A 22345-nucleotide genomic window follows, 5' to 3' on the forward strand; every position below is an offset into this window, starting at 1 on the left:
CTTTATCGCATGTATCTTATTGAAATTCACTGTAATTAAAATAATAAATGATACAAAATATTACTTTAATTAAATCTAGATCATGTTTATAAAAATAAGCTACTGAATAAAATGAAGCACATGCCTGGGCGGAAGTGACATAAATCGGATGGATATGCGAGTGGCAGTGGATTGCTTGATTCTTCCTTTTCTTCCGTGGCCGCCATCGAGTTAGGAGCGTGGTTCCTGGCGAGCCGTGAAAACTTACAATAATGGTGAGCACAGAGAATATTATTTCACTGCCTTAAGCGCGTTTTCAATAAAGCTTCTCCGTTATATTGTTTTACATGCATACAATTACTCAGCAGTTGGTTTTTGGATAAAGTGTTAAACGTTGGCTTCTATGCTCGCACTAACAGCGGCTCGCGGGAGCCATTTTGATCTAGTGCAGCGTGTACACACGTGTAGTCGTGATTTGGTAGCTGACTCAGTTTAGAGGTTATTACCTCGAAATTCAAACGTGTAGATATTAAATAAGTGCTATTCCGTCCTTTTAGAACTTCTAATATAGTTTAACAGTCTTGATCATATGTAAGACTATAACATAATCGGAAATGTTAGCTTGCGTGTTGTGGCCTAGTCTTAGGTTTGAACGCAGACGTGAAGTGATCGTTCACTTTAAAATGCCTAACTTAATCGTTTATTCATCCATATGATAGTAAAAAGAATAAACGTCATACAAGTTAGAACAACCTTAGGATAAACAAATGACACGGTTGATTTTGCACCCAATCATCACGTTAATTTACAGCAGTTTACCCACTAGCTCTATAGCTAAATGTTTTGCAACTTATCATTTTACCTCACAAGTTTTTATCTGGAACTCTTGCTATGATGGTGTAATTTGCGTCCTACTCTGTGTTCAGTGACAGTTGCCTGCTGTCTCATGCTGGCACGGACGGTTGATGAAAACAAAGACTGAGCAAGATCCAATTTTATAAGTGATGAATTAACTTGTAAATGGAAATACCTTAAGTTGTTCATACCTCTGTTTTTGTTGTTTTAGGCTTGTGCCCGACCGTTAATCTCGGTCTACTCTGAGAAAGGGGAGACATCTGGCAAAAATGTGGTTCTGCCTGCAGTGTTCAGGGCTCCCATCCGCCCTGATGTTGTGAACTTTGTGCATACCAACATGCGCAAGAATAAGCGCCAGCCCTATGCTGTTAGTGCACTGGCCGGTGAGTGTTTTAAATATACAAAATTGAAATGTCAATTCAATGATGACATTCCACTTCAAGGTCCGTGTTTCTGACGACTGATTATGTTGGAAGATCTGAGAGGCATTTCTCTGTCTGATATTTTGCCACGGTATGAAATGATCAATAATAACTCCAAATTGTGTCGTTTCAGGTCACCAGACTAGCGCTGAGTCCTGGGGCACAGGAAGAGCCGTGGCCCGTATCCCCCGCGTGCGTGGTGGTGGCACCCACCGCTCTGGACAGGGTGCTTTCGGAAATGTATCCTAAACTATCCCAACATTTACTTGAACAACTTGTCAAAATGTGATTATAAGCAACCCTTGCTGTGATGGTGTAATTTGCGTCTTACTCTATGCACGGCGACAGTTGCCTGCTGTCTCATGCTGGCATGGAAGGTTGATGAATATTAAGACTGAGCTGGTTCACTGATACGCATTTAAAAATCAAGTGTGAAATGTTGACCCTTGACTCCACTGTAGATGTGTCGTGGTGGCCGCATGTTTGCCCCCACAAAGACATGGCGCCGTTGGCACCGCAGGGTCAACGTTAACCAGAAACGTTATGCCATCTGCTCTGCCCTGGCTGCCTCTGCCCTGCCTGCCCTGGTCATGGCCAAAGGTGGGTGAACACATTGTGTCCAGAGCTTCATAATCCAAGTCTCCCTGAATTTTATTTTTTTTTCTCTCACTGACAAATGGCAAATGTTTCAGGTCACCGCATTGAGGAGATTCCTGAGGTCCCACTTGTTGTTGACGATAAAGTTGAAGGATACAAGAAGACTAAGGAGGCTGTGCTTCTGTTGAAGAAGCTTAAGGCATGGAACGACATCAAGAAGGTGAGTTACTGTCAAACTCTGGCTTAATGTTGTGCTTTACCAGCATGAACTTTTTTTTTTGATGCGTATATCTGTTCTCTAGGTTTATGCCTCTCAGCGTATGCGTGCCGGTAAGGGTAAGATGAGGAACCGAAGGCGTATCCAGCGCAAGGGACCTTGCATCATCTACAACGAAGACAACGGTGTGACACGAGCTTTCAGGAACATCCCTGGTACGAGAGCTCCTATTTTGCAGTTGCTTCACGTGTAAACTTTAAACATGATGATATCCACTTCTGGTCCGTGTTTATGAATCCTGTGATTTCAGTGGAAGTTCTGATCCTTGTCAGGCAAAATGTATGTTGATCCAGATGATTGCAAAATCATAAACCTCAAGGTCTCTTTTCTCAGGCATCACACTGCAGTCCGTGAGCAGACTGGACTTGTTGAAGCTTGCTCCAGGTGGACACATCGGACGCTTTTGCATTTGGACTGAGGGTGCATTCCGCAAACTGGATGACCTCTATGGCACTTGGCGCAAAGCCTCCTCCCTTAAAGTGGACTACAAGTGAGTTCCTTTACCCTTCTTTCTTGTCCTTGTCTGGTTGTGCATTAAACAACAGTGATGAGCTTCAACTTTAGTCCGTGTTTTTGAACACAATGATATTATTAAAGTTCTGAGTGAAAAATAAGGAGGTCTAAAACCCCACTTGCTCATATGCACACCTAGATTTTAAAATGTGTAGATGTTGAGCATAAACTTTTGGACTCACTGTCTTGTCATGTTCCAGCCTGCCCATGCACAAAATGACCAATACAGATATGCACAGAATCCTGAAGAGTGAGGAGGTCCAGAAGGCACTTCGTCCTGCTAAGTAAGTTTTGGTTACTTTAATCATCTATATTGCCAACATATCATTGCAGTGATGAGATTACTACTTCAGGTCCGTGTTTCTGACTAATGATTGTATAGGAAGTCCTGAGCCATCTTGATTTGTAAGGTTTTTTGTTTTTTTTACTTGACAAGTAGGGTAACAAGTTTCTTTACACAATTGCAGACACAAGATTAATCGCAGAGTACTGAAGAAGAACCCTCTGAAGAACCTGAGAGTGATGATTAAGCTGAACCCCTATGCCAAGACAGCCCGTCGCCGTGCTATCCTGGCACACAACCCTGACGTAAGTACCCTCATGATCCACTAGTGTCAGTATAGTATGATAAACATGCTAAGCAATTTCTAAATCTGTAAATTTGTGTGCAGATCAAAGCCAAGATGTTGAAACCCAAAAAGAAAAGGGTTGTGAAGAAGAACAAGGCCAAGAAGCCTGCAGCTGCTCCTGCTCCAGCTCAAGCTTAAACTTCATGAACAGTCTATGGATTTCACAAATGATTTTCAAATAAAACAGCCGTTGAAAATTCTGATAAATCTGTTTTTTTATTAATCCACTGCAAACAATAAGCACTGCCACATTCCATCAGTTGTCATCTGTTAAATAAATCAAAAGTTTGTCTAAGTTATGACTGATTTTCTCTCACTTTTGAGTTAAAGGCTGCACGTTCACATTGAAATAAAACAATGCAAAACATTAAAATGAAATAATGTAACCACTGATAGCTGATAGTGCAGTCATAAACCTTGAAATTAAGAGATTAAAAAGTATAACATTATCACAGCAACTTGACATTCAGGAGGATCCATAGCATTTACGTTTTAGCAGTGTAATTTCAGCCTTTGATAACTTTTGCAATATTAGATTTCATAGTAAGAAAAATATTTTTTTAATATTGGTTTTATGGATGCTATCAGCATTTAACCAATATTTGGCAGAACAGATTTCAAGCGACCTATTGGAGCCGTAATGCATTATTTACAGGAGTATGCTCATTAATACTCGGGACAACATCTAAAATGAGTGTGATTAAGAGGGCAGTAGGTTGCTGTTGGCCTATGGACTGACTGTTAAGGTGGAACTGGGGATGTTGCAGGGGAAGAAACACTAAATGGCTGGTCTAGAAAAAGATGGCTGCTCTCACATTCCCACGCTGTGAGTTGGAGTTGCTGGCTGGTTTAGCCCAATGGTGCTACATAACCAATCAGCAAAGTCAACCTCCTCTGCCTCTGAGTTCTTTATGAAGGAATGGACCTGGAAAAAAAATGATTACACGTTAGATGCATGAGGTGCATTCATAGGAAAAATATATACAGAAGTATTTAAATAAAATGATTATTCCTACCATCAGTTGCTTGAGGTCTGCTCTTTCTGCTGGATTTTTGATTAAACTGCACAAAACAGAAAAAAACAGTGAGTGACAGAATTAAAATGTTAACATTGGTCTGTCTAGTATAGAGACCCTAAGAGGACATGGGTAAGATTCAAATTATCTGCATTCTCTTGGAAAAGTTGCGTTCCCCAGAGAACCCCAAACTAGTTTTAGTTCAACCACTAGATGGAGCAGCAAGCACCACTGTAGAATATTTTTTTGCATTTAGAAGATGATTTTATCCAAAGCAGCTTTCATTGCACTCTGCATTTTTATCAGTATGCCAGTTGCCTGGGAATCAAACCCATGACCTTGGCATTACATGCACCATGCTCTCCAAGGTGAGCTACAGTGCAATTTTGCTTACCATTTGTTAACAAAGTCTTGAAATTCTGCACCAAAGATGCTTGGTAGCTTGGGAGGTGGCTGAAAAAAGAGAAACAGCTCCATTAAGGATAAGTGAATCAGCCAATAAATCCTCACTTTAATGAATTCACTGCCATAAAACTGTTTAGTGATCTTTTAAGCACCACTGAAAGCTTACTTCATTGACAATATAGTCAAGCAGCTCAAATATAGCCATGGGAGGTCTGCTGTCTGGACCGTATGCTAAAAAGACAAAAATATTAAAAATAAAATCACTTTATTATGTATTATATTCTCAGAAACACCTCTAACATAAGTTACAGGATAACAGACACTCACAGCTGCCGGGTCGACCAGGAGGCCTGGGTTTAGGGGAGGCGTCGCTGGCCGAGGGGTCCCCTTCAAGGGGCTGCCCAAAGATTTGCTCCAGCTCTTTGGCATCAGGTGGTGGGATAGGGAAGCGTCCAATAGCCATCTCCACTAGAGAGAGACCCATGCTCCATATGTCAGACTGGACAGAGTAGTGAGTCCCTTGAAGGCGTTCGGGCTACAGATGGACACAGAGGAGAAGGATCATAGAGAAAGGAAATGAACATTATCATAAAGGAAGCGATGTGATGGAAAGCAGGAGCCTGAACAAACAAATGGCTGTACTGAGATTCTTCAAATCAAACATCCAAGGCATCAATCATGTCCTGGCTGAAGAATTAAATTGTGCTCATTAATGAGAGACTGCAACTTATACAATATAAAGTTATGCACAGATTACATTACACCAAACCTAATCTGAATAGTAGGGCTGCATGATTATGACAAAACTCAAACTAAGCTTGATGACGCCAGCAACCTGTCTGACAGATGTAAATCTTGTAGTAGCTGTGCGTGCAAACTGCCATCGTTAATCTTGCAGAGACGGCGAGCTTGAGCGGGGAGTTCTTTGGCGTGAGTGAGCAGGAGTAAGTATTCTGATTAATTATTTTGTATAGTATTTTAAAATGTAACGCCAGTACGCCATATTAAGTTAATTGCCTGCGAGCTTCTCCTCCTGTCTGTACGGTAATGCGACAGAGAGTCGAGTGGTTATGACGCAATCGTTAGCCTATTTTTACAAAAACTGTTTCTACGGGGCCATAATGTAACATAGAAGGTAATGGAGCCCTTTATACATTGTCGTGTATCTTTAGAAATAAATAATGGACAAATGGAGTCTTTAAACGCCTCAGATGTAAAGTTATTCGCTGTCAAAGTGACGCCAAAATGAATGGGAGTCAATGGGAATGCTAACGCAAGTGAAGTTCTGCTACAAGATGGCGGCACGCTGCCAACTTCAACTTCCGGTCGACTTCCTTGCCGCCTGGTTTACCCTCACCACGTCTCGCAGTTGCTGCTTAGAAGTGCAACATTGTAAATGGTCCGTCTGAAACAGTGTCCCGCGGCGTAGCATAACTGAGTTATTAAATACACCAGTATGGCGCTATATTCAAAATTAACATCGTAACGAAAATATACACCGGTTTTCGGTATGAACCGGTTTACCGCCCAGCACTAATTACGATGATCACAATTTACATTGAATGAAGTTTATACCATGGTGTGATGCAACTGCATGCCATATTTTTATATGAAAATAAGATGAAAACACTCTAACTGAAAAACTTTGTGCTTTTCTATAGTACTATTTCTGTAGTGTAGAAATAGTTCTATAGTGTAGACTCAAATGTCAACTGAACATCGGATTGGTTTCTTCTTTAAATATGAATGGTAGGATTACGTAATTGTGGCATCCATAATTGTAATTGCGATTAGAAATTCGATTAATGCTGCACCCCTAGTGAATAGGTTGTACCCCTCTATCTCTCCTTTGTGTGATATATGTAAAAGTGCTGACAGGACATACAGTCATATATTCTGGTCCCGTCTGAATTTTGGAAAGTATTTTTATGCTTTATTCTCGTGCTTTTGAAAATTAGATTAATATTGACATGGATTTAGAGCTATTTGGATGTTCAGACCAGGCTCTAATTTGGCCTCAATCTCAACAAGTCCCTCTCATGTTTGGCATGGTGCTGGCCAAAAGAGTGATTTTGATAAATTGAAGATGTTTGACAAAATCTGGGGGCCCTTTCTCAGGTCTATATTTTAAGGATGTCCTTGCTATGTTGTTAATGTGTTACACGTGTCATTTGATCTTGTTTTTCCTGTCCTTTCTTGTTTTTTTACTTTTTCATTTCCTTGGTCCTTCTGTTGGTGAGGTTCTTCTGATGGTGATGTGTGATTAGAGTGCGTGTTCATGAAAATTTGGTGCATGTTTGGGTTGGGGGGAGGGGAGGAGTGTCATATGGTGTAACTATATTGGTTATAAATTACATATGTTTTAAAATATATACACTGATAATGATCAACCAGAACATTAAAACCACCTGCCTAATATTTTGTCTTGTGATATCTTTGAAACCAAGACAAACCAAGATCCTTTACATTCTGTACATTGCAAGGTGAGGCCTCCGTGGATTGTATTTGTTGGTCCAGCACATCCCACAGATGTGAAGGGCAACATATTGTCAAGTTCCTCAAGCCATCCCTAAACATTTTTTGTAGATGGCAGGGTGTATTGGGCACCAGTTTAGATGTGGTTATCCTTCCTTGCACCACTATTGGTACCACTATTCACTGCACACCAGGAACACCCCAAAAGACTTGGCGTTTTGGAAATGCTCTGACCCAGCTGTCTAGCCATTACTATTTGGCCCTTTCAACACATGAAATTCAAGAACTGACTGTTCACTTGCTGCCTGATATATCCCACCCCTTGATCGGCACCATTGTAATGTTAAAATAAATGTTTTTTCTCCAATAAACGTTAAATAAAAAATATGAATCAAATATCTCTGAAGCATATTACCATTCATATTTAAATTTCCTTTTTAATACACAAGGTCTGAGGTGTTTGATCGAAGTGTCTGAGATTCTTTAAATCCCACAGCTGTGTGCATATATTTTTGCTGGAGGTCCTCGACATTTTTTTAGATACATGGCATAGTTGATTCTATCAAATACCAACAGATAAAAAAAATCAAAACCTGACTGCCTCTACTAGAAATATTTTAATGGCGCCGAGGTTGGATCTTCTATAAGAAAAATAACACAAATTGGGTCACTGAGCACACAATGAAGGTTCTGCCGTGGCCTTCACAGTTTCCAGACTTCACTGTAGAAAATGAATGGGTAAAATGAAGAGGAGAGGCACCTCAGCATTTAAAGGACCTGGAGAGATTCTGTATGAAGGAATGGTCTCTGATCTCTTTTCAGGTGTTCTCCAGCCTCATCAGGCATTATAGGAGAAGACTCAGAGCTGTTATCTTGGCAAATAAAGGTTGCAGAAAATATTGAAGAAAAGGGGACCAATTATTGTGGCCAACGAATACTAGAGAAAAACATTTATTGAGAAAAACATTTAATGAGATTTTCCCCATTTTCAATTGTTTTACTTTAATGAAAGATTCGATTTATGTGATTTTTAAATGAAACATCAAAAGGATAAGCATCGCAGATTTATTTCCAAAGCCTTCTAAAAATTTTGCCTCCAACTGTGTATATACCTTTCATTATAATATAATATATTAACATGGGTCATCATGAGTCATTTTTTACAGTGCTACAGTGGGACATTTTAAAGATTTAAATGGGATGTTAGTAAGAAGATTTGATTGTATTGGTATTTTTGATGCAAATAAACTTACAGACATGTAGGACCTGGTGCCCACAAACGAATTGGCCATGGAGTCAATGAGCTGTCCACTCACACCAAAGTCACACAGCTTGATCTCACCACGCGAATTCACCAGTATGTTAGATGGCTTGACATCTGAAAGACAACGACAAGGTCTTCCCTTCAGTAAATACAGTGTCAAAAGAAAAAGTAGATGAACAGATATCAGTTAGAGATAACACAACACCACTCACCTCTGTGCATTATCTTGTGTTTCTCCCTCAGGTAGGACAGGCCTTTTATCACCTGCATAAATGGAAAGGAAACAGGTCCAGTAACATTAAGCACTTTGCTTTAGCTTTGCTTTCTGGAAACAGTCCAAAAGAGACTATTGGGGATATTTTTGAGAAAGGTTGCAGAGATACCAACCGCAATGCTAACTTTGCCCAGTATTTGTTCTGGGATCTTGCCTGCTTTCTTCAGGCACTGGTCCAGCGAGCCGCCATCCTACAGTAAAAGATTTTGGTAACATTTTACTTAAACCCTTTATGTATAATGCATTATGAAGGATTCTTAAATGGTATAATGCATTATAATTATTCACAATGTGTGTTACATTATATCTTATAATACATTATATCTTGTCGGAAATAATTATAACCAAATTTTAAATGCATGGTGTAACAATGAATTCATAAGTGTTATAATGTATAAACTGTAGTTACAATTATTCATGAGATTGTACAGTGCATTATAGGGTGTATTACAAGGCATAATTTATGCATTAAAACTACTTTTATACTACATTATACATAAAGGCTTTAAGTAGGCTTTAAGTGTTACCAAGATTTTTAATGGATTTTTTTAAATTCATCAATACTTATAAAGCACATATAAAAGCAAAGGTAGTGTTTTAAGGATACTGAAAGGATGCTGGAATGATAAAATGAAATTTTATTTATTTAATAAATAAATACAATACAGAAAAAATAAAAATACAGTAAAAACAATGATTTTGTAATTTTTTTACAGGTTTCTATTTAAATAAAATGTAAAACATATTTTTAATATTATTATCAAAGTTTAAAACAGTTATGCTGCTTAATAGTTTTGTGGAAAAATCCTTTTTTTCAGGATACTTTGATGAATAAAAAAAAGTTCAAGAGAACAGCATTTAATTGAAATAGTAATCTAAATATTATAAATGTCTTTGTTGACTTTTGATCAATTTAATGAATCCTTGCTGATTAAAAGTATTCATTTCTTTTGTAAAATCTTACTGACTTCAAAGTATCCAACAGATTAAATATATTTATACTGTTATACAAAAAGAGAGAGATAGGTAAACTCTCATATTCCTCTGTATTATATTCGACACTGAGAGCAGACAGTACCATGTTCTCCATACAGATGCTGATCTCTCCATCACTGTAGAAAGCTCCGTAGAATCCCACTATGTAGGGGGAGTTACACTCATGCAGCACCTGCAGCTCTCTGATGATCTGATTCCTTATTGCTGGCTTGATCTCAAGGTGGATCAACTGCATGAAGAGAAGAAAAAGAGGAATATATTACAAGAAAAAAGGTTGAAATCTATAACTTTTAATAAAAATCAACCACTGAAATCTAAGAACATTTTGCATATTTTTTCTTTATATCAATGTATTTTACATTCATGCTGCTGTTTACAATGTTGTGATTTGTCTTTGTAAGTGCAGGGCAAAAGCCTAATTAACTGCTCTCAGTACCAGGCAGAGCTTCTCTCTGTAATTGCCAGGGTGTTTGCATTTTATAGTTAGCTTGACAAGTAGTTGCTTCTCTGCATGCGTACTGTCAATTCTTTGTTTCATGTATGCGGTAAATGAGCTGTTTGGAGTTTGTCTGCTGACTGCACTTCAGCTTGTTTTCTTCCTTGGGTGGTCTCATATTAAGGATGATTTGTTTCATCATTCTAGGTAGTGGACCAGTGGTAATTTGGCTTAAAAGTAGATTTGTTCCTTGCACAAGTTTTTTAGGAAAAGTGTAATTTAACTCTCAAGGAAGAACTATTGAATCAAGTTTAATTAGCTTTACTACATGCATTACATGTGCAATAAATATCACAGTATCCATTCAGCATGCTAATAACAAAATGTCATGCATTATTACTGTAATGTCTAATTTCGTCCAATCTATAAAAAGACATGATGACATGAATAGCTGATGCCTTCAAGAGATATCGGAAAGGCAGCACTGGCTCAGCTCTAAAACTGCTTCCGATCGATTCAAGGCTGGTAATGACAATCACTGGACTTAATTGACACCCTCCCTGGTTGTAGCAGTTTTCTTTATCATAACATACCTTCCTGGCCATGATGAAGCCTGAGGGTCTGTGTAAGACCTTGAAGACCACTCCTCCATTGCCTGCACCCAACTCACAGATCTTCTCAAAGTCATCATCTTTTAACTCTCCGACTTTCTGCTTCTGGGTGAGGAAAGCCTCCAGTCGTTTCTTCTGCTGCTCATCTAGCTCCAGTTCTTCTAGTTTCTTCTGCAGAGCTTCCAGATTTGTTCTAACAGACAGAAAAAATGAATTTAATTTGTAAAGTGATGGAACTGGTTCAATCTACATGTCAACGCAGCCATGAGGGTCTACAGAGCTCCTCTCTTTAACCGAAGCAATTGCTTCAAATATTAATAATCAGTTAAGCAATTTTGTTCAAATTGTATTTTCCTAATAGATAATTATGCTAAATTATTTAATAAGGTTTTCTATTAGAGTTTCTCTTTTTTTATTCATTACAGTAGCAGGACAGTTGTATTAGCCTGACATTTTTTTACTTCATGCCCCCTGAAAAATATCAAATTAAATTTTAAATCAGTAAATGAAATCATGCATATCACAGTGTGTGTATTTAAAGGGATAGTTCACCCAAAAATGAGAAATCACCCTCATGTCTTTCCGATCCTGTATGAGTTTCTTTCTTTTTTGAACATTAAAGAAGATATTTTGAAGAAGGCTGATAATCAAACAGTTGATGGTTCCCAATGACTTCTATCATTCTATCTTCTAACATAAGAAGGAAACTCATACGATTTGGAACGACCTGAGAGTGAGTAAATGAGGACATGATTTAGCATTTTTGGGTGAACTATTCCTTAAAGTCGTTGTTTGTACTGTATGCATTAATGTTTTGATGCATTTTTTTCTTTTATAAATGAATAGGACAAAATTGCTTAATGTGACTGACACTGTCATTTTTCAAACTACAGTCCAGTGTTGTTATTGTTAACTAAATCTAAAGCTTTCGAAATTAGTTAATTAAAAAGCTGAAATAAAATTAAACAAAAGTATTAAATAACTTAAAAAAATTAAATGTTGCCCTGAACTAAAATAAAATAAGCTGAGGTGGAAGTATTAAAATGACCAACACTAAAATTATCTAAAAATAAATAACAAAAGTACATACAATTACTAAAACTAAAATGAAAACTTCTTTCTACAATTGTATATAAATAATACTAAAATAACACTGCTACAGTCTTGGACTTGCTTTAGATATTACACATTAATGTGTGTTGGTGGCGCAGTGGATAAGACACATGCCTTTGGTGTGAGAGACCCGGGTTCAAATCCACTGTGAGACACCAATGTGTCCCTGAGCAAGACACTTAACCCCTAGTTGCTCCAGAGGCGTGCAACCTCTGACATATATAGCAATTGTAAGTCGCTTTGGATAAAAGCATCAGCTAAATGAATAATGTAATGTAATAAAGTAATGTCTATGACAGTAATTGCTCTCGTGATCAGTAATAAGCCAAAGCTCTTGCATGCTGAAACATATTCCCATCCTTAAGGCAGAAAACGTAAAAACATTGAATAGATTATTGTACAATGTGTGCGTGGAAATGTATGTGATGAGAAGACTTTATAACATCTTCTTCCTAAAGCTCTGGCTGAGGAAACAGCGAGTTCCTCTAAGCATGTGAACCTTTCCCTTGGCCCTGTTGTCATGGTGATGTATTTCCTTAGCTTCCTTTAACTTCCATGACCCTCCGCTCACTATCCTCTCTGCATCTCCTCCAACAGCACTCTGTTCTTCACTGTTGCATAACTGCATTTACCAGGTGCAATCATGATAAAATCTTGTGTGCTCAAAAGAACCAGTTAAAAGACTTAGGATTCAGATATTGATACTAATTCGGAATTATGTTAACATAATCTTAGGTTTCCTGCAGCTTGCAATTCAGCTTTGGATGCCACACGTGTTAAACATCTGTAATGTGGGTGTATCTCATGCTGTATCACCAAATGAGTGTTTCAGGACCATTGGACACCATGAGCCTCAAGGGCTTTTAAGCACTGAGCCAATTCAGATGTAAAACATGTTGTTCTGCTCTTGAACAACGTTTCGGTCCACAACAAATGACACTCACACATAAATTTACATCAAAGCTTGCTGATCAGTCTGCAAAATATCGCAACACTTAAGCTCCAGGACAGACGGCACGACTCAGGTGGATGAGAACAGCACAAGTACTCCAGGATGTCTTTGTCTCATCTATATGCAGAATGAGGCGAAGTGTTTTCATTTTTGACAGCAAGGCCAGATATATCCATGGTTACGAGGCTGCTGTGTGGGTGTACGTGGGTGGCGTGGACACGCTGTGGTGGAGACGTGATAATGGTGAAGGACGCAGAAGATATCAGAGTGGGGAAAAATACTTTCACAAGTTAACTCAAACCTTGTGTTGCATGTAGGAGGCCTTACTCAGAACAGTTTCAGTCCAAGTGAAGAGCAACAGAAGATGTTTTATGTTAGCCTGATCAGACCAATAGTTAAAAATTTTAATTGACTTGCCAACATTTTCTACTGGCTCCAATACCACCACAAATATAAATATAAATATAAATATAAATATAAATATAAATATAAATATAAATATAAATATAAATATAAATATAAGTGTATATATATATATATATATATATATATATATATATATATATATATATATATATATATATATATATATATATATATATATATATATATATGTTAAATGAATAACATAAATACAGTTTTTTATTTATTTTTGCAGTATTATCTGAATTTTTTATTTATTTAATATATTATAAAGAAAATTTAAAAAATGACAACAGTATGATATAATGCAAAATTAGTTTTTAAAATGCATAACAGCAAATTAGTTTATAAATTTGCAACAGCAATGCTGCATTTATTTAAACAAAAAGACACTGTGAAATAATACTACCATTGAAATTGTGTTGGTTTTTTATTTTTATATATTGTGTATTAGAATTAATTATTTTGATGGCAAAGCTGAATTTTCAGCAGTCATTACTCCAGTCTTCAGTGTCACATGATCCTTCAAAAAAACCAACAAATACATCACAAATAAAAACGTCAAAAGTTACGATTGCAAGGTAAGAATATGGTTCTTTTTCCCACATTTCCACATAACAAACTGCTATGTTTTCCTCCCAAAAATGTGTTTTCACTTTAATTGTTCTGGATTCTGTGTTTTAAAATTAAACTTCATCTTAAAAAGAGCATCAAATAAAATCAATTCATAACATTTTACAAATTACCTGAAAATTGAATTATTAATTTAAAAAATATTTACAAAATGTATTTACAGAGCATAATACGAAGCGGAACGGTTCATAGCAAAGGTGTTTTTTGCAACAGTATTAATGTAGTTACAACCCAGCATGCTATGCTACAACTTGTAGGAAAGTAATAAATAATTCAATACTACTACATAGTATTTAATTATTTAGTCTAACCTTTGATACACCATTTTGTATACATAAAAAAAGGCAGATTCTTTCTGAGGAAAGATACAAAAAGTGCATAAAAGAGAAGAGTAAAGCTGCTCACAATTTGAGATTCAAACAGGAACAGTACTTGGAAGAATCATAACTTCTCTTCCTTTTTCTTTTTTGAGTTTTTGAAGAGGTGTGTTGATACAGTATGCTCAAACACAGGAAATAAGTGGTCAACTTCACATGTCATGCAATGGAATGTGGATGTAAACACTAGGGAGCTCCGGGATCAGCTGAGGTTAGACAGAAGCAACCCGTTTCTCTGTGGGGAGGAGCACAAAACCAGAGATTGTTCTATTAGTCCATTTTTAACTACGCTCCATAAATCACTCCTGTGGATACATCTGTGCTGTCATCCTGTAAATCCACAATTTAAACAGATCTCAGATATAACCATCCTAAAGGAAGAGAATTAGGGAACAGGTATAGGGAGTGTCTGGGAATTATCAAGCTCTTCTTGATGCACTATCACAGTATTCATATACTCAGCAGCGCTCTTAAGTCAAATGAAGAGCAGCAGATGGTGCCATGGTGTGTGTGTGGTGTGATTGTGTAACACTGTAACACTGTGTGGTTTCCTACTGATAATCTTGAAAAGACACAATGCCGCATTGAGCTTGTGGGAATGGGAAACAATAGCAGCAGAGGTACCACTGCCAATGAAGAGAGATGAAACAATGTTGGCAGGGTACAAAATTAGCACTGGCAAGTGCCAAATGCAAAGAAAACTGGCTTTGGTAAGAAAATAAAACAAGGTTACCAGTCATTTGGACAGCAACCTTTTTAAGAACAGAACTATATCACCAGAACTAAAGTCTGACATTTGAGTGAATCAAATTAAAATGTGTAAGTGTTAAATAAATAAAAAATAAAAATATTGAGCAGCACAACTGTTTCAACATCAATAATAATAGGAAACCAAGAGCACCAAATCAACATATTAGAATGATTTTTGAAGGATCGCATATGCTAGCGATGGGTAGGATTAGGGTTGTGGGGTAGATGCATATCATATGTACATGAAAACTGCGTATCATATGCATGCCAACAAATTTCGTATCATCTGCATGTGAAAACTGCGTATTATATGCACCCCAAAGTCCATTTTTGGATGATTAACTGCGATTAATTGCATCCATAATAAAAGTTTTTGTTTACATAATATATGTGTGTGCAGTGTGTATATTTATTATGTACATATACGTCACACTCATGCATATATTTAAGAAAAATATGTTTATATATTAAATATATATAATTTATATGAATATAAATAAACACGTAAAACAAGTAAATATTTTCTAAATGCTGTATGTGTGTCTTTATATATACAAAATAAATATACACATTACACACACATATATTATTTAAACAAAAACTTTTATTTCGGATGCAATTAATCGCGATTATCATTTGACTGCACTAATCAATACCACAAGTTTTTGTTTTTATATGGCGTACTATTTATACGCATTTTCTTGAGACAGGGCTCCAATGAACAATATCATTCTGTTTATTATAAGCGCATGCTGCGGTTTTGTCTTCAGCCACTTTAAATGCTCGAGCTCTTGAAGTCAGGATGAATTCTGACTGGCTGTCAATATTTTTATCGTTTATCAGTTCATCAAAAATCATTCTCAAAGTGATTTCAGCCATATTGTTCCTCTTTGCTGTTATCATTATAGTATAATATACATATTATATATGGTGTACTGTGGAATTAAATATTTTTCAAGAATCTGAATGATTATTAAAACTTTTTATGGCCTTTAAAGGCACCAAAATGAAAATATGAATGAAAAAGAAATTATCTGGTGTTAAAAACGTTTAATTTCATAGCTGTTAATATATTGTTGGCTTCTAAACTTACTCTCCACTGGAGGCAGATACTGTTGCTGTTTTATTCCTAATTTACAAACTGTAAATGCATGAAAGAGTTGATACATATGAAGTGCTTCACAAGCGACAAGCAAGAACTTAGAAAATAATATTAACAGCATTCTTTGAGATAGGCTTGCCACGACAGATTTAAAGCAGAGGCTTCTGGGGAAAAAAAAAGAGTTGTCACAGTATTTAACATTCCACTGAGCCTCTCTCTATAACACTGACTTCCACAGGACTGAATCACCGCTGCACACACACACACACACACACACACACACATTCCAAAGCAAGCTCGCCACAGCCTGTCCTGCTCTCCAGGAAGGAATGTAATTCTGCTTTACTGTCATTCTCCCAAACACCTCTTCTATCGCACTATAGCATAGCTAATACTCATTATTTATGTACAAGTAACAGCCAGTTTCTATATACAAGGCTGCAACTTTATCTTAAATAATTAATAGTCTCTTAATGCCAAATGGAGACTACAAGAGGGGAAAAGTCTCTAAGCTCTCAAATGAGCTCGACGCAACAAGAGGCAATGACATGCACCACTGGCTCAGGCTGTGAGGACTGTCACTGCCTTGGCTTCAAGAGGAGAAAAGTCACAGGCCTGCCAAATGAAGGTAGCACAGACAGAGGTGGTCCTTTGTCACCATATCTATCTGTGGCTTGGTAAAGCTGACAAACAAATCGACAGATCGCCATCACTTGCATCTATATGTGGTGGTCAGTTAAAATCCTCAATAAATCACATACTGAGGTAAACTGGTTGATAATACTTGGGCTCGGAGAATGATATTACATTTATTTACTTTTCTGTTTTACATTAGGGTCAACAAAACACTGGATTTTTGGCCTTTACAAATTGGAAACACAAAGATAACTATAGATGCTTTATCTCTCCCGTTTTGCTCCTATAGTACTACATTTTGGGCCCAATTTATGTTTGGACAACATACCACAGAGAAGAGCAGTGTTGTGCTGGCCGCTCTGTCCAAATGTGATAAGCTATGCTCATTGATCTGAGTTGCAGGCGATGCAGCTCTTTTATGTGCACCTGATAGATGTTAAACAACAACATATGGGATTTTCCAAAAACAGCATGCATTTTATTTTCCTCATAAAATGACTTAAATAATTCAGACCAACTCTTACTGTGTTAATATAGATAGGTTTCAGATAAAGACGTTTCATCGCCCAAAAAACAATAACTTTATATATTGGAGGCAAAATAAGTCGCTTATACTCACCAAGGATGAATTTATTTGTTTAGAAAATACAGTTAACACTGTAAAATATTGTTAAGATTTAAAATATCCATTTTCTATTGTTTTATATTATATATAAAATACATTTAATTTCCTCCTGTGATGATGATTCTAATATGCTGATTTTGTGCTCATTTCTTGTTAGAAATAAGGTGCTTTGACACACACACACACACACACACTTTTTAGAGTCTTGAACTGTAAAACTGCCAACCTTGTTATTCTCAACCCTGTAACAAATCTCATAGCCACATTCCAACATATATTAAAATATATTTTTTAAATATATTTTAGAGGGAACAACGCAATTTAATAACACTCAAAGAGATTAACCGATAGAATGTTTAAAATCTGACAGCTGTTTACTTTAAAATCACTTTATCAAACTTAAGTTTTTTCATTTCGCAAAATGACCCATATTTGGTGTTATGCAAGTCAACTAGTAATAATCACGTTACAATTCATTCGTAGTCTTTATAAATCTGTTGACGTCTTACAACCAACACTCCTTCAAAAAGATCCATACTACTACCAATTTAATGGCCAATACAAGCTGATTTAGCAGTGCTAAATATATTAAGCAGCCCCGGCAGTCAGAGTCAAATCATATTTATAATGAGCCAAACAATCTATGAATTAAGCAACTCTGGTTTGAAGTCGTCTAATAGCTTGTTCGACACGAAACGACATCGTAAGACTCGAGCACACTCACTCTGTGGCCCCGGTTCCGTTTATAGCGTTCCCATCTGGAATCGGGTTCAGCTGGATCGGCTCTGGCTTCCTCCTTTTTTGCATGATGAATCCTTAATAGCTGGCTTCTCGGCAGGAAAAATATAAATTCAAACAGGAGCAATCTGATCCGCAGACTACACCAACTCACTCGCCGACAGAGCAGTGATGCATAAGCTACAGGATGAATAGCCTATCACACCCTACCAATCGCCGTTTGCTTTACAATAAATAAATAAATAAATAAAGACAGAATGCAGTCAACGACAACCCAGCATGGTCTTCTGACAGGTAGTGTGAAGGTTGTTTCGAAGAATAAATTATTCAGGGAGAAACTGGGTATTTTTAAAGGTGGACGACAGTAGAGGTTGGGTACAGAGATTGTCTCTTTACGTCATGAAAATATTTACATCTGTCTTCCGGACAGCATGACCGCTGTGGGCAACGACCCCATCTGCTGGTGGAAATGCGTTGTTGCTGCGCAATGCTTTTTAATAGGCTTGCTTGCTAATTAAACCTAAGAAATGTCAACAATTATTTACCAGCATTCAGGCTTTTTATGCGTTTATGTATTAGAATAAATAACTTATTGATATTAGATTGCACGTTACAGACCCAGACCCCCAATATAAAAAGCTAGTTCGTAAAGTTATGTCCTTGGTAACACTTAAATTCTTTCATTAAAACGGGTTTATGAATATTCTTCTCTACGGAGTGTGGACACCATGCAGTTCTTGGTTGAAAGATATGAAAAATATTAAATGTACTGCCATCCAGTCTCAATGCAATATGGAAGTCAACAAGTTTGAATTGACTTTAAAATATTTTTAAAAAGTCCCTGCTGCAAAACAAACATCTCAAGTCCATATAACGTATATATATATATATATATATATATATATATATGTATATATATATATATATATATATATATATATATATATATATATATATATATATACACTACAAACCAAAAGTTTGGACACACCTTCTCAATCAAAGAGTTTTCTTTATTTTCATGACTATGAAAATTGTAGAGTCACACTGAAGGCATCAAGGGCTATTTGACCAAGAAGGAGAGTGATGGGGTGCTGCGCCAGATGACCTGGCCTCCACAGTCACTGGACCTGAACCCAATCGAGATGGTTTAGGGGTGAGCTGGACTGCAGACAAAAGGCAAAAGGGCCAACAAGTGCTAAGCATCTCTCGGGGAACTCCTTCAAGACTGTTGGAAGACCATTTCAGGTGACTACCTCTTGAAGCTCATCAAGAGAATGCCAAGAGTGTGCAAAGCAGTAATCAAAGCAAAAGGTGGCTACTTTGAAGAACCTAGAATATGACGTATTTTCAGTTGTTTCACACTTTTTGTTATGTATATAATTCCATATATAATTCCACATGTGTTAATTCATAGTTTTGATGCCTTCAGTGTGAATCTACAATTTTCATAGTCATGAAAATAAAGAAAACTCTTTGAATGGGAAGGTGTATCCAAACTTTTGGTCTGTACTGTATATATATATATATATATATATATATATATATATATATATATATATATATATATATATATATATATATATAGTGTTACATAACCAACACTATAAACTATGCATTATATTTTGGTCAGTGGTCTTAAATTATTAACAATGGTTGAAATGTTCGCTATCATATGTTTCAGTAACTTATGATTTCTAATAAAGTTGAAAATGATATTAAACAAATCATATCTGTTTGGAAAAGACATATACCTGTCCATATTTCATTCTCAGAGTCTTGGAATACGATTATCATCATGCAAGATGGACCAGTTAAACCAGTTGTGAAATTATATTGTTATTACAATACTATCCTGAAGAAGTGGAAAAATAAAGTTCAAATATCTGGACACATATTTAGACCACATTTCACAGGAAGGGCAACTAGCCCCATTTGGAGATCAAACATAAATTTATACAAATCTTCTCGCACCCCTCAAGGCCTTAAATCTGTCTACAGCTTCGTAAACAAATGCATATCCTTTGCTCCTTCCGAAGTGGTTTCTTTCTAAGCATCCATCTATGTTTATGCCTGAACCAGTCCAGTTATTATGATTTTGAGGATTCAGTCGAATTACTAATCTCTGCTCATACCATCCTCTCATCTGCTGTTTATGGTGCCATTGTGGTTGATAATATTCCTATATACTGCTATATATTTTCCTGAACTATATTATTCCCACCTGTACTCTGCAGGAGAATGTCAAATAGAGAATTAATTACTCTAAGGTCAATTGTGCCTTTCCAGGCCTTACTAAGCATGATAAGAAAAATGTTTAGCCAACATTTTTGACATAAGAATGTAAGTGCATCTATCTTGACTCTCAACATTGTGATGCAGTGTAAACAGGAATATATCGCCTTTTCTATAGCTGTAAGCAATTTATCAGTAACTTACTCAACATTTTGGTGCAACAGGCAGATTTGCTCTGTCAGCTATTCTGATAGGCTCCCTCCTGTGATTTCATAAAAAGCAGATCTGGATAATTACTGCATTTGCATTTAGGTATGCAGGAAATCATGTCCTCTTAGGAACATCAGATACTATATAAATTTAAGAGTTGTCAAATTAATGATGTGTAAGTTTGAAAAGGAAAATGATATTTATGAACTGAAATTGATTCACTGTTATAAATAGTCTCGTCTTAAGTCATTTTTATTTAAGACGTGTTCAGTGTAGATCTTGAATCTGTTAAGGGCTTTATTTGCAGATAAAAACTAAGATCTTTTATTGTCTGCATTATCCTGTCTTGCATAACATATTATGAAGTTATAATGCAGGATCTGTTTAAAGATTGACCTAGGATATAGGTTATTACTCTGCTCGAATATGGTGGCTTTTGTATAATCACTGCTGTGTATTATATTATCAATAAACATAAACTTCATAGACATTAAGTTATAAAGGATGGTGGGAAATGACAAGCCTAATCAACACAATAGCATGAGTAGGTTAGATTTATTTCATCATTTATTATGACATTAAGGTTAATATTGAAGATACTTTGTACAATGAAATCCATTGTGAAAGGACTAAATGTGAAATGGATGAAAACGAAGATTTTGTTATAGATGAATAGGTTTTTACCTACACTACCAGTCAAATGTTTTTGAACAGTAGGATTTTCAATGCCTTTTAAAGAATTTTCTTCTGCTTACCAAGCCTGCATTTATTTGATAGAAAATACAGCAAAAGCAGTAATATTGTGAAATATTTTTTTTTAGTTTAAAACAACAGCTTTCTATTTGATTATTTTAAAACGTAATTTATTCCTGTGATCAAAGCTAAATCTCAGCATCATTACTCCAGTTTTCAGTGCCACATGATCCTTCAGAAATCATTCTATGCTGATTTACTGTTCAAGCAATGTAACACACACACACAGGCCACTTTATTAGGTACACCTTCCTAGTACCGGGTTGGACTCCCTTTTTTCCTTCGGGCCTTATTTGGTGTTGGAAACATTCCTCATAGATTTTGGTCCATATTGACATGATAGCATCATGCAGTTGTTGCAGATCTGCACTATTGGATTGAGATCTGGTGACTTTGGAGGCCATTTGAGTAAAGTGAACTCACTGTCATGTTCAAGAAACCAATCTGAGATGATTTGAGATCTGTGACATCAGAAGATGGGTACACTGTAGTCATAAAGAGATGGACATGGTTAGTAACAATACTCAGGTAGGCTGTGGTGTTTAAACGATGCTCAATTGTTACTAAGGGGCCCAAAATGTGCCAAGAAAATATCCCCCACACCATTACACCACCACCAGCAGCCTGAACCATTGAGACAACGCAGGATGGATCCATGCTTTCATTTTCCCATCTGCTTCAGGGTTCGACTTGCTGTGCATTCAGAGATGGTATTCTGCATACTGTGGTTGTAACGAGTGGTTATTTGAGCTACTGTCACCTTTCTATGATCTCTAACCAGGCTTCCCGTTCTCCTCTGACCTCTGCTATCAACAAGGCATTTTCGTCCACACAATTGCTGCTCACTGAATATTTTATCTTTTTCTGACCATTCTCTGTAAACCCTAGAGATCAGCAGTTTTTTAAATACGCAGTCTGGCACCAACAACCATTCCACATTCAAAGTCACTTAAATACCATTTCTTCCCCATTCTGATACTCAGTTTGAAGTACAGCAAGTCATCTTCACCACATCTAGATGCCTAAATGCATTGAGTTGCTGCCATGTG

General features: G+C 36.7%; 2 protein-coding genes, 1 long non-coding RNA gene and 6 other non-coding genes across 9 annotated transcripts; 8 read left to right on the forward strand and 1 right to left on the reverse strand.

The window, feature by feature from the left end:
* The first annotated feature begins 109 nt into the window (after positions 1-109).
* rpl4 (ribosomal protein L4) lies at positions 110-3479 on the forward strand. The gene is made up of 10 exons (XM_059506555.1): positions 110-254; positions 1046-1217; positions 1390-1496; positions 1718-1856; positions 1949-2073; positions 2156-2285; positions 2464-2620; positions 2844-2927; positions 3111-3231; positions 3315-3479. The coding sequence occupies exons 1-10, from the start codon at positions 252-254 to the stop codon at positions 3408-3410; spliced, it is 1134 nt and encodes a 377-aa protein (XP_059362538.1). The 5' UTR covers positions 110-251; the 3' UTR covers positions 3411-3479.
* On the forward strand, positions 867-964 carry LOC132102019 (small nucleolar RNA SNORD16). The gene has a single exon (XR_009423265.1). It is a non-coding gene; the product is annotated as a small nucleolar RNA SNORD16 (small nucleolar RNA).
* LOC132102016 (small nucleolar RNA SNORD18) lies at positions 1252-1320 on the forward strand. The gene has a single exon (XR_009423262.1). It is a non-coding gene; the product is annotated as a small nucleolar RNA SNORD18 (small nucleolar RNA).
* On the forward strand, positions 1560-1657 carry LOC132102020 (small nucleolar RNA SNORD16). Its single transcript, XR_009423266.1, has one exon. It is a non-coding gene; the product is annotated as a small nucleolar RNA SNORD16 (small nucleolar RNA).
* LOC132102015 (small nucleolar RNA SNORD18) lies at positions 2328-2396 on the forward strand. The gene has a single exon (XR_009423261.1). It is a non-coding gene; the product is annotated as a small nucleolar RNA SNORD18 (small nucleolar RNA).
* Positions 2670-2737, forward strand: LOC132102018 (small nucleolar RNA SNORD18). Its single transcript, XR_009423264.1, has one exon. It is a non-coding gene; the product is annotated as a small nucleolar RNA SNORD18 (small nucleolar RNA).
* On the forward strand, positions 2971-3039 carry LOC132102017 (small nucleolar RNA SNORD18). Its single transcript, XR_009423263.1, has one exon. It is a non-coding gene; the product is annotated as a small nucleolar RNA SNORD18 (small nucleolar RNA).
* A 323-nt stretch (positions 3480-3802) lies between the features above and the next one.
* LOC132101523 (dual specificity mitogen-activated protein kinase kinase 1) lies at positions 3803-18485 on the reverse strand. Its single transcript, XM_059506556.1, has 11 exons — positions 18085-18485; positions 10732-10942; positions 9785-9931; positions 8820-8897; positions 8645-8696; positions 8422-8546; positions 5021-5228; positions 4860-4924; positions 4683-4741; positions 4289-4334; positions 3803-4197 (listed from the first exon to the last, which is right to left on the reverse strand). Exons 1-11 carry the CDS (start codon positions 18165-18167, stop codon positions 4084-4086), a joined length of 1188 nt encoding a protein of 395 aa, XP_059362539.1. The 5' UTR covers positions 18168-18485; the 3' UTR covers positions 3803-4083.
* On the forward strand, positions 5506-6039 carry LOC132101525 (uncharacterized). Its single transcript, XR_009423183.1, has 2 exons — positions 5506-5563; positions 5594-6039. It is a non-coding gene; the product is annotated as an uncharacterized LOC132101525 (long non-coding RNA).
* Positions 18486-22345: the final 3860 nt, after the last annotated feature.

Source organism: Carassius carassius, chromosome 23, assembly GCF_963082965.1.
Source record: "Carassius carassius chromosome 23, fCarCar2.1, whole genome shotgun sequence".
Classification (NCBI taxonomy): Eukaryota; Metazoa; Chordata; class Actinopteri; order Cypriniformes; family Cyprinidae; genus Carassius; species Carassius carassius.

Coding starts and splice junctions, on each gene's coding strand:
- rpl4 (XM_059506555.1), top strand. Junction 1,857..1,948: donor TGCCCTGGTCATGGCCAAAG/GTGGGTGAACAC, acceptor CAAATGTTTCAG/GTCACCGCATTGAGGAGATT. Junction 2,928..3,110: donor AAGGCACTTCGTCCTGCTAA/GTAAGTTTTGGT, acceptor ACACAATTGCAG/ACACAAGATTAATCGCAGAG.
- LOC132101523 (XM_059506556.1), bottom strand. CDS start 18,167: ATGCAAAAAAGGAGGAAGCCAGAGCCGATCCAGCTGAACCCGATTCCA. Junction 4,925..5,020: donor TCCTGGTCGACCCGGCAGCT/GTGAGTGTCTGT, acceptor TTGTCTTTTTAG/CATACGGTCCAGACAGCAGA. Junction 4,198..4,288: donor CAGACCTCAAGCAACTGATG/GTAGGAATAATC, acceptor TTTTTTTTCCAG/GTCCATTCCTTCATAAAGAA.